The sequence below is a fragment of the Diadema antillarum genome, unplaced genomic scaffold (assembly GCF_040938485.1).
Source record: "Diadema antillarum isolate AM-2024a unplaced genomic scaffold, OU_Dant_1.0 scf00000151, whole genome shotgun sequence".
Classification (NCBI taxonomy): Eukaryota; Metazoa; Echinodermata; class Echinoidea; order Diadematoida; family Diadematidae; genus Diadema; species Diadema antillarum.
The window spans coordinates 2,380,833-2,393,371 of NW_027271040.1; the positions used below are offsets into that span (position 1 = coordinate 2,380,833).

The window sequence follows — 12,539 nt, forward strand, 5'->3', positions numbered from 1 at the left end:
GAAAAGAAATACCCATGTAGGTACTTGGTTGTCTTGAGTCTCTTTCTCATTTTTTTTTCCTCAACCAAGTTAACAAAAAGCTATTTGTACATCAAAACATGCATTTTCCTTTCTCTTTTTCCTCCAGGAAATAAGCAACAACAAATCAATCTGTGCATTTCCAAATCCTTGGCTTTCATGCACATGCATCATAAATTTGCTTTTCCCGAAAGAAAAAAAGATGGAAAATATTACATATATTACATTACAAAAATATTATAAAATTTTTCAGTGCACACTTGGTCAGGATGTTCACAAGGAAAAATGTACCAAAAATTAGTACTCTTTAAGATTAAATTAATGATCGGCGGCCAAGATCTGGAGGGGGGGGGGGGGGGGGGGCTACAGATAAATATAGCCCGGGCTACATAGGGTTAACAAGAGTCCACAATATCTTATTGATTGAAGTTATTTTTGCACATTTTGTTACCATTTACCAAAACCATACATAACATCGGCTCTACAGGTCTAAATTACTTGAAAAGAACATGCCTTGGTGCCACGTACTTCCTCGAGTCTGTGTTTGACAAATTTGTCATTCAAGTTAACAAAAAGCTATTTGTACATCAAAACATGCATTTTCCTTTCTCTTTTTCCTCCAGGAAATAAGCAACAACAAATCAATCTGTGCATTTCCAAATCCTTGGCTTTCATGCACATGCATCATAAATTTGCTTTTCCTGAAAGAAAAAAAGATGGAAAATATTACATATATTACATTACAAAAATATTATAAAATTTTTCAGTGCACACTTGGTCAGGATGTTCAAAAGGAAAAATGTACCAAAAATTAGTACTCTTTAAGATTAAATTAATGATCGGCGGCCAAGATCTGGGGGGGGGGGGGGGGGGCTACAGATAAATATAGCCCGGGCTACATAGGGTTAACAAGAGTCCACAATATCTTATTGATTGAAGTTATTTTTGAACATTTTGTTACCATTTACAAAAACCATACATAACATCGGCTCTACAGGTCTAAATTACTTGAAAAGAACATGCCTTGGTGCCACGTACTTCCTCGAGTCTGTGTTTGACAAATTTGTCATTCAAGTCAACAAAAAGCTATTTGTACATCAAAACATGCATTTTCCTTTCTCTTTTTCCTCCAGGAAATAAGCAACAACAAATCAATCTGTGCATTTCCAAATCCTTGGCTTTCATGCACATGCATCATAAATTTGCTTTTCCCGAAAGAAAAAAAGATGGAAAATATTACATATATTACATTACAAAAATATCATAAAATTTTTCAGTGCACACTTGGTCAGATGTTCAAAAGGAAAAATGTACCAAAAATTAGCATTCTTTAAGATTAAATTAATGATCGGCGGCCAAGATCTGGGGGGGGGGGGGGGGGGGGGGGGCTACAGATAAATATAGCCCGGGCTACATAGGGTTAACAAGAGTCCACAATATCTTATTGATTGAAGTTATTTTTGAACATTTTGTTACCATTTACCAAAACCATACATAACATCGGCTCTACAGGTCTAAATTACTTGAAAAGAACATGCCTTGGTGCCACGTACTTCCTCGAGTCTGTGTTTGACAAATTTGTCATTAAATCTAGTGGTTTGTAGTCAACAAGTTCCTTTTGATTCTTGACAACATGACCACGTGGAAAACTTATTTCTACTGTAAAGGCATGATAGTGTGAATTATAATGCAATGTATCTAGCAAGAGAAGTACAAAAAAAATGTCATTGTTGTGTACAATGATATGCTCTATTTGACCAAACAGTGGAAGCTCATCGACATCATGGCAGACCAAAAGAGACAACTGATAATGTGTACCATACACTTTAACCCAATTGGCATCAAAGACTTCAGAAGAGAGTTCCTCTACTTGGAGTTTCTCTTGCACAGTCTGTCTAATATTTTCATCTAAATCTGACAATAAAAGTGAAGTACCTGGCCCAACCTCGAGACACTCCAAAGGATGGTTTGACTGAAGATGGAACGTTAGTGCTGTCTGATGTTTCTTTGCAAGTGATTTACATATGTTTTTGTAATTACATACAGATTCTGCAACACGGCCAAAATAGTGATGTTTCGCTTCGTACCGCATACACCATACATGTACGAGTGGCCCAACTTCTCTCAAACATGTAGCATAATGCACCATGAAATGATGCTTTGGCAACAACCTATTGGCAGGAAATGTTTTTTGAAAGTGTGTGTGATGTTCTTCAGTGAGAACAGACAACTGGGCTATCAAGCCTGCTGTTAATTGGGGAGCAAAAATAATATCCATACAATCTAGTAATCTTAGCAGCAGTTCCCAGTAGACGTTTCCTTCTTCAATGTCATGAGCTATGATGAATGGAAGATTTCTTATCAAGCACCAAGCCTGCATTGCCTTTTGACCCACATCATTGCCAGCTGTTCTCAGTTTAATGTAGGATGGTTTGTTCTTGTTATCTGTACGGTTTAAGCAATGGCTGGCAACTCTCTGATTCAGTTCATCATGGGTCAAGAGTGGTGGTTGCCTTTCATAGATGAATATTCTAGTACAAGTTTCAGCTCATACTGAACTATGCCTTCCAACAGATCATGCATTATATCAAGTGAAAAATTTGTCAAGATATGAAAGTAAATACAATCATTCAATACAGTTTTTTGTTTAACTCCAAACACATGTGACAGTGTAGTTTGAGCTTCAGCTTCTTGTAAATGTTGCTCATAAGTCTGCCTGGTGCGCATTTCCATTAACACCTCTTTTAATGTGTTCTGCGCCTCTTCCTTGCTTGTCACACACAATCGACAGTAATAATTAGCAGAAAAGCTCTGTACAAAACCAAACAGGGCATTTGCACCTAGATTATCAGCACTAATTTGAGTAATGGTTCCCCTCTTCACAATGCCATTAGGAAGAGTAATGCCAACTGTTGACAGAATGTTAATGTCTTTCACAATATGCTTGAGAATAGCATTAAATCCATATTTTTTGGCATCTTCAGCATACCACAGAGCTACAAGATTGATATTGGAAAGAATAGAATTATACTTTGGTGGCAGATTTTTCAAAATGAAATAAAAGGCACCTAACTTGTGAATTTTTGTTTTTGAACCGATGGGGTTTACAGTTTCAAAGTCATCATAAAAACAGTGAATTTGTAGGGCATTTTCATCTTCATGGAAAAGAGGGATTTTCTCAAATTGTGCACCATCACAGTAATCTCTCATTACACCATCAGTGCTCCTATGGTCATGAGTAGCAAAATGCAATATATCTTCATTGCTCAAAAGTTGCTTTAAAGATTCTAAAATGGGTATATAAACAAAGGTATCTTCAATAGCAATCTGTTCATACTGCTTACTTCTTTTATTTAGACGACTTTCATACCGGATGCTAACTTTATTTCTTGTGGTTCAACAAGTCCAAGTGTTGCACAATATTTCATCCGCTTATATTCTGAGTTCAAATTTTCAAATGGCTTTTCAAGCATAGCAAAATGCGTCTGTATTTCTCTATAAGCTTCGGACTCAATGGGCAGTTTATGTTTCAAGAAAGTAGCCTTAACTGCCGCTGATGCACTTTTTACTACATCACCTACAATCAAACTGGTTGATTCCACGATGTCATTTACAACTTTTCCAGAGTTTGCACTGTTTGCTGAAAATTTTGAAATTACTTTTGCACACTGCCTATTCAAATCTTCAGCGGATAAAATGTCATCTTCTGCATTTATATCCTGATCTTGATCACTGTCGTCATTATCATTACTGTTTCCTGCAAAGCTCTCTTCGAATGATTCACCAGCTTTCTCATTTTCAGTAAACTGTTCTTGATTATCTGGCAAACCAGATTTAAGGTGAGTCTGCAAATGCCCTCGAAATCCACGAAAAGAATAAAATGTTCTTGCACAAGCTCCCTGTCCACAGATTAACACCTCTTTTCCTCCTTCACTTAGTCCATGACTTAATCTTAAATGTTGCACCAACTTTGGTATTGCAAAATTTCTCTTGCATTTGAAGCAAATCATGGTGTGAATAATTTGGATCTTAGTTCACGCACTCTCGGTGATTCGCGGGAAACTCCAACATCAATCTCGAAAACAGCTGTCTGGATGAAGGTCCAGAACTGATGAAGAGACTGGCAGTAATGCAAGCCAAAGACAAAGTGCGTCTTGAAGAGTTCATCTACTGCTCCTTCCACCGTACGGGCACCACATGGAATGGCCTTGTGATCGACAATGAGCAAGTAACTGCTGATACAGGCCTTAGAATTTCCAATTCCAAGAAGGAACGGTTGGCTCTGGGTCTGTTTGGTGCCATCCAGAAAATCTTGAATGCTCCCTCCACTCTGTGTTTGAAACAAATTACATGTACTAGTAAACGATGAAACTAGCAGTTACCCTTTTCCCACTTGTTAATTCTATCAAAACTCTATCTTTATCATCACTGTTACCATCATCATACATACATACATATATAGTGGGGGGATCTGGATGTTTTGTGGAAAATGTCTGCAATGTGCAAAGTAGCACAACGTTTTCTGACTTTTTTCTCAATTTAAGAGGCCTGATTAGACTAAAGGCCACCGCATTCGATATGACTTTCTGTCACACAACTCAGCGACTTAAGATCTGAAATAAAACAGAATATACGCACTGTTTATTTCATAAAATGATAGTCGGCAAGTTGTGCGACCAAAGATTTGTATGATATGCAGTGGCCTTCAGGCTGCATGTTGCAGACTATCAAGGCTTGGCTGCAAGTGATGCTCCATCATAACTCTTGAGCAAATAGGAAAAGTGCATAAATCACAGGGCTTGTGCATGATGGTGACATCCATGTGCAGCGTAGTCTCCCCTATAACTTGTATCTCGCTCAATTCACTTTATGGTTAATGAACTGAACAGAGATATACACTGTAGCTACATTCTTCAACCAGGACTTTGCACAGAAAATTTTATAAACGTATAGAGGTAGGCTGTAGAGGCCTGGTAAAAAATGCAAGTATTTTCAAAGCAGGTTTTAAGTATCTGATTGAGAAGAGTCTTTCTAATATGGTTGAGTCATTTCAACTCACACAAAAGGAGACACTGTGAAAATAAGGATTTTAAAATTTCCTTCACAATTATTTTCTTGCTGCAAATTTGTAATCAATTTCCAATATCGAGGCAAAAAGTACTGACCTTTTGTTTATTGATATAACTCTACATTTAGGGCTGTGAAAATGTCACGCTGAAACATATTCCTAGTAGGATTGAAGTATGGCAACCCTGTTTGCAGTAGGTCCATCTCGTTCTAGCGCATTGTCACTCCTAATAATCTTAGGATAGGTTCAGTTTTTGAACAGGCCCAAAGTTCTTGAGCACCCTCTTAGTCCAAGCCAGTCTAAGCACATTCATGAAATTCTTAGATAGACCATTGCTACATCTACTCCCTGTGTACACACATTTAGTCAGTTTTGGCAACATTTTCTAGAATGCAGTGAGAACATGCAAGGTGTGACGAGGGTACTAATAACATTATTTATTTATAGTCCACTTTTATACTGAAAAGCTACATACCTTCTGAAACTGAATAATCCTTGAGATTGCTGAGGAAATGGATACTTTTGCTGAGGCAGCTTTAGACCTCCCTTGGCTTGCAGGAGGCAACAGGCACAAGAGGAGGAGGATGGCAGATGTACCAGAATTCCATCCTGTATTTCAAAATGCAAAATAATAAAATCAAGCAGGCTTTCTAGTAGATCATGGTGAAAAAGTAGGAGAAAAAAAATAGGAGCTAAATTTCAGTAAAAGTAGGAGAAAAGTAGGACATGCACTTTTTTGTGAGTTTTCGATCAATACTCACCTTGTAATGAAGAGTCAAACTCACTGTGAACACCTGAAATGATTACTCACTGAGTTACTACAGTTGCATGTAAAATCATTTACCCCCCCCCCCCCCCCCCCCCATTTGGACACTCTGGCAAAACAATTAGTAACAATACACATGCAGATTATTCCTAAATCTTACAAGTGCATGGTGAGCAGATACTTTATTACAATCACATGTATCAGATTAGTAGTCATTGATTGTCTATAATTAAAAACCTTGATCATTCATGCATGAAGAGATGGTCCAGTGAGTAATTTGTGGTCATTTTCGGAACTTGCTGTGATCACTGAAATGTAACTTGTAATGCTCTGAATGATCACAGCTTAATTGTTCCCTTTTTGTAAAAGATTAAAATATTTTTTTTCCTTTAATAAATATACAATTCTTGTACTTCCATGGGCTCTGTTCATTTTGACATGAATTAAACTTTGAGTTATCAATCTCATTGGTAATTTCTGTACAAACTCATTGAAGGCAACTTTTACTCAACATTCATTTAAAGGGGAGTTTCAGTAGTTGTCTAGAGGGCGCTATAGCAATATAATTATTTTGAGATTTGAATGGGAAAACTCTTAGGAAAACTGACACAGAATAATCCAAGGAGGGGGCACAACAGGAGTTGTCATAAACAACTTTCATTCTTTACTTATAAAGGTATCTACACACAAAACAACTTGACTGATCTTCTTGTGGATCTGGAGAAGAAGATGTTTGAAATTTTGAGAATTTTGCACCCTGGGGGCCCTCCCCCTGGGCCCCCATGGGGCTACAGTTATCATTTGAACAACTCTACCCAACAGAATGATTCTCTGCAAGTTTGACTAAAAGCCGACCATTCGTTCTGCAGAAGAAGATGAAAATATAAAAGTTTACAGATGACGCACACCGCACAACGGACAAGGGACGGCAGACAAAAACGGATGGCAACAGCTCACTTGAACCTTCGGCTAAGGTGAGCTAAAAATGATGCACATGGCCTCGCATCATTTGATCTTTTGACCCCTAGATGACCTTTCACCTCATCATCCTCATCAACTCACATCTGGTAATACCCAAGGATTATTTGTTCCAAGTTTGAACAAAATTGATGCAGAAATAGAGAAATGAGAGCAAGTTCAACAAAAGCCTTTAACATTTTTCTAACACAGCAACAGGAAAAGTGATTACTATGTCAATCTCTGCCAGAACTTTGTTCAGGTGAGACAAAAAGGAGGGGGGGGGGGCACTGAGTGAGGGAGTGAAGGGACAAAGCAGGGGGAGTGTGTGGGAAGGGGTTCTGCCATCAGAATAGCAGAAATCAAGCCAAGTGTATAATAATATGGACGACGTCCAAAGCAGTCGTCCAATGTCGAGTAATTGAAAACCGTGCCAATATGGACAGTATTCAAAATGTTGTCTACAAATAATCAAGGGCAAAGGTCAAAGGTCAAGGTCAAAGCTTGAGGTCACAGATCATTGCCACGTCCATAGGTATACATATACCAAGTTTGAAGTTGTTTCTCCAAACCTTTCTTGAGATATTACGAGAAAGAGCTATTTTCATGTTTAATCAAGGTCAAAGGTCAAGGTCAAAGGTTGAGGTCAAAGATCATTGTCACCTCCATAGGTATACATATACCAAGTTTGAAGTTGTTTGCCCAAACCGTTCTTGAGATATTGCGAGAAAGATCTATTTTCATTTGTTTTATATAACCCATGTGACATTGAATTACCTTTGATCTTTGCCTTTAAGCTCAACCTCAACACAAAAATGAGCTTAATATCAGGAAAGTCCTAAAGGATACCGATACCAAATATGAACTTGTTTGGTTAACTCGGAGCCAAGATATAGATCGATGAAAAAGTGGATACCAAATTGTTGACAGACAGACGGAGAGACAGACGGACAAATATGACGGCATAAGGTCTTTCCTTTGGACGACTTAAAAATGTTAAAAGTTAAAGTTAGATGGGTAAAATGCAGGGGAAGGTTTGGAAGGGACTGCCCCATCTAAGGGTAGGGAAAATTTAGCAATTGGCATCTTAGAAATAAACTTTTTCTGATGCACATTTAAGTGAGTACAATATACTTTCAGAGTATTGGAAATTGTTTTTTGTAAAAAAAATCCTATGGAGTGAAATAACTAGATGAGGGGATGATCCGGGAGGGAGTCCCCTCTCAGGGTGGGGAAAATTGTGTATGGCTACTCGAAAATAAGCTTCCTGGCCCACATTTGTGTTGTGTTTATGTGGGAGTGTGATTATGCTCCATGAAAAATTGACCATCACTAGAATGTTTAATGATAAGGTTGGTTTAATTTTAACTTCTGATGACACTTCAGACTCTTTATGAAATTAGAGGGTGCATTCCAGGGAATGTGCAAAAATACCTTCTTTGTTCTGGTCAGAACTGTCAAAAGATGACAGGAGCTCCATGACTGTCAAGTTTCCATTCTGCTTCAGAAGTTGTCGAGCAAGTGCCACTGAATGATTGGAGTAAACATTTACAATAGGAGCAATTCCTTCCCAAGTGACTGCTACAATTTTCGAATTCTTGTACACAGCAAAAATGGTATCAGATACATAGATCAGAAAACGTTGCGCAAAAATTTGTCCCAGCAATAAGAATGAATTCCTGCCATAAATTATTATTATTATTATTATTATTATTTTGGTTAATCATACTTCATGTACAATGATTTGTGTATTCCTTTATTAACAAAATTCATGAAATGACTTATTGATTATTCCCCTGTGTTTCCCATTCTCATCATAAATAGCGAGACGGTAATATCCGGCAAAGACCAGTATTTACCCCACAGTATTTATCAGCTGGGGCCAACCATGGGAAAAACAGCACTCGTGTCATATGCTACTGTTGTAAACTTTGACAGAGTTGTCCGCCCAGATTTGAAATACGTAATCATACATTTATAGCATAAGAATGCTAGGCACAACAAATAATTAAAAAGGCGTACTATACTAGAAACACTGCAATTACTAGATCTTCTTGAATTAGGAGTAAATTTACACCAGCCAGGGACTTGGTGATACCAGGGAGATGGCCACCTCCCTGGTAATACCCAACACCGATGAACAATGATAAGTTTCCAGACTTTTGTAGATTCTTTTTTATGTAATCCTTTGGACAGTATCATTCAACTCAAACATCACACCAAAATGTTTTTTAAATCAAACATTCACAATATTGAGGTGTCTTCAAGACACATGTAGGTCCAGGAAACTGTGAGCCGTACATTCATGAATAAATACCATCCTTGAATGGGTAGGACATATAGATAGAAATTTCCAACAAATTTCAAGATGATCGCATTGAAAACATTTCTGCAAAAATGCAAGTTTGCAATGCTGAAGACTAGCTTCCTTTGTCTTTAATTTGCAATGAATTGTTCATTTTAACACAGTGGCTGTATCCAGTAGCACCTTTTGCAAATACAGAGAATGTTCAAAGGAACATTCCTATAATTGTTCGCATACTGCTTACTTCTCCAGAAATGTAATGCTCTTATTAAAAACTTACTGGACCATTCTTCATCTTCTTTCAGGACCATGAGGCTAACATCAGGCTGGCTGGTCACAATATCTCCCAATACATCATCGTCGATACTAAAGCCTTCATGTTCATCCACTAAAACAAGATCTTCGCCATCTCTGATGCTGAATTTTCTTCTGACTGTAAGGGGGGGGGGGTGGGGAGAGAAAAACTATTACAATTTACAAATGTAATAAAAAATGACTTAAGTATACTTTGCAGTTTGTATGGTTTCATGACAGGATAATAGCTACAGTTGTAGTAGCATTATAACTTTTATACCGCTAGTGTGTTTGAACATTCTGGCAATTTTCAGTGTTTTTGGGAAAGACATTGACAATTTTTTAAGTATATGATGTTAATACAATGACACATATCTCATTTATCACATACTTTATCCCCCCCCCCCCCCCCCCGATTAATGCCAGTGGAATGACTGGTTTTGATAAATTTTTTTGACATCTTCTTCAGTAAAAATGTAGAAAAGCTTAGGCCTAAAGGAGTCGTTCGCTGGTGCTCTAACCCTATTGACCTAGAGACTAGCTCTTGGACTAGCCTATTCTGGTCTAGAGGTAGGCCTTACTGCCACCCCAGGTGAAAGAATTACATAGCCATGCAATTTTTTGAACCCGGCTGTGACAGTATTAAGGCCTACCTCGATAGACCAGGATAGGCTAGACCAAGTGAGCGGCCCCCTTAGGGCTTAAGCTGTCCCTACATTTTTACTGAAGATGTCCATAAAATTTATCAAATCCTATCATTCAAAACATTCAAACCAAGAACTTTTTTGTAATAACAAGGTGGTTCTCGAACCATGGCCGGCACAAGTCTCGCCTGATTTTGCAATCAATAAAACAAGTAACCTTTTGACCCCAAGATGACCATTGACAATATCCGTATCAACTCAAATCTGATATTAACCCAACTAGGATCAATCGTTCCAAGTTAGAACAAAATTGATGCAGAAATAAAAAAATGAGAGCAAGTTCAACAAAAACTTTAACATTTTTGTAACAGACTAACAGACCTATCATTTGACCTTTGACCCCCTAGATGACATTTGACCTCATTAACTCACACCTGGTATTACCAAGGCCGGCCAAGCCCAAGGATCACTTGTTCCAAGATAGAACAAAATTGATGTAGAAAGAAAGAATTAAATGAGAGCAAGTTCAACAAAAACTTTCACATTTTTGTAACAGACCAACACTACAGACTAATATTAAAGTAACAAACAGACCAACAGACTAACACTAGTAACAGACTAGCTGCACAGACTAGCTACAGACTACACTATACAGTAGCTACACACATACTATTGCAAAAGCGACAGCGTTGCACCCACTACAAGCGGAGCACATCGGGAGAGCACACCGATTATCCAAGAAGATAATGTAATTTCTGTAGACCTGGACTAGACTACAGAGTCTAGATCTAACGTAAAGTATAGACACCTACCACAAATAGAGAAATAGTTATCATCTAAAAACTACAGTAACACTAGACTCTATGGCTATAGATCTATATGCATTGTATCACATAACATACCAGTAGATAAGGTTTCAATTGTAGTTTTGTACATTTGCACATGATATGAACTCCTCTTGCCAAACAAAATTCGCTTATAAAGAAGTATTTTGCGTGGTCCCCAGGCTCAAGGCTTCAAGTTCAGGAAGGCTTGGTCCAAGCCCAAGGCTCGTTGTAGCAGTTAGACTCTAAATTTAATGGGATGATTTAGTTTCTAACGTTAGGACCTACTAGATTCTAAGTCTAGAAAACTACCTGTAGTCTGTAGACTAGGATAGTAGGAGAAGTACTTTTGGGTGCAACGCTGTCGCACGCACTCTAGCTGCAGCTCCACATGCTCCACATGCATTAGCAGTATTGTACAGTCGACTCATGACAAACACCTGAAAAACAGGTACCGTACACTTACTCAGTTCAAAGAATCCTACGATGTCTTCTGGATTTAGTGGCAGCAACTTTCTGATTCGGCGATCTCCAGAACAAATCTTTACACTTATCGGCATGATTGTGCTGTTTAACTGCTGATTAATGAGGATATTATTGAGTCGAATTTTCATTACCCGCGGCCCGAAGGCGAAGAAAACCTCATCGATAAAAAATGGCCTTGATAATGCATACTACACATAACATATGCATGCACCGCGCACACTGTACACAGCTAGCTAGCTAGCCATAAATGCCGGCCAGCAGCGCGATCCGAGAGCGCAGAGCGAGGTCACATGACAACTTTCGTCCAATGATTTTGCTCGAATTCTCTGACTTATGCGCATGTGCAATTTCAACACCAATTAATAACACCAAAACTCTAACATCAACCTGTAATTGAATATTTCGACACCAGTTGGTGTGATTCTTTCTGAACGGGACCTAAAATCAACACCAAGAGTGTTAATATTTTTCGATTCTGTGCTGGTGTTAGATATTTAACACCCTAGTTTTTGCAGTGTACTGCTAGCTCTCCTAACTATAGGTGAAGGCAGTTAAATGTCATGAGCCTTTTGTCCACGTGGTCTCAGGAAAGAGAAACCATCCTCTAGTCATAACCTGCCAATCTATGGAAATAAACAATAAAATTCAGTCAAAATGACACCAAAAATGTCCTTACGTTATATTGACTTGAGAAATATTCATGTGAGGTAGATTTATCAGCTCTTTGAGAACTGCCATGCCCTACAATGCCATGAAAATATTGTTTAGTTAAGGCTTTAACATCTGTAATAGTACAGGTTTGCAGACCAATTTGCCAAATAAAATATATGCTGATCAATCTAATATAGCGAAGTCATTATAGGCAGGTATATATGCCTTTAGTCCACGTAAGCATGTACGGAAATATTACTAAGTTGTGACACCAAGCTCACAAATTTCATGATATTACTATAATCATTATTTCTTTTGTGTAGGACATAATGATAAGGTACATGACAGCTTTCAAGGCTCTGCTCAGTAGATTTGCACCTTTCCTGACTTCATTAAGGTGCCTCTCTTGCGTAGAACAAGAGTTTGTGAAACCATCAGCACATATTCTATTGATACCTCACATCTGATCAAAAGTTTACTTTGTTCAATGTCATTAATACTTGTTGAAATGGAATACATGTAATCC

General features: G+C 38.0%; 1 protein-coding gene across 1 annotated transcript; it reads right to left on the reverse strand.

Annotated features, from left to right (window-relative positions):
- Positions 1 to 1,510: 1,510 nt before the first annotated feature.
- LOC139721845 (uncharacterized) lies at positions 1,511 to 11,282 on the reverse strand. The gene is made up of 5 exons (XM_071633164.1): positions 11,189 to 11,282; positions 9,395 to 9,547; positions 8,244 to 8,336; positions 5,562 to 5,695; positions 1,511 to 4,348 (listed from the first exon to the last, which is right to left on the reverse strand). The coding sequence occupies exons 1-5, from the start codon at positions 11,280 to 11,282 to the stop codon at positions 4,025 to 4,027; spliced, it is 798 nt and encodes a 265-aa protein (XP_071489265.1). The 3' UTR covers positions 1,511 to 4,024.
- Positions 11,283 to 12,539: the final 1,257 nt, after the last annotated feature.

Bases quoted from the DNA above. Each gene is read 5' to 3' on its own strand.
- LOC139721845 (XM_071633164.1), bottom strand. From the start codon at position 11,282: ATGCATGTGGAGCATGTGGAGCTGCAGCTAGAGTGCGTGCGACAGCGT. The intron at 9,548-11,188 runs GTAGTTTTCTAG...CCCCCCTTACAG, and splicing joins TCCTAGTCTACAGACTACAG to TCAGAAGAAAATTCAGCATC. The intron at 5,696-8,243 runs GTATTTTTGCAC...TTTGAAATACAG, and splicing joins TTCTGACCAGAACAAAGAAG to GATGGAATTCTGGTACATCT.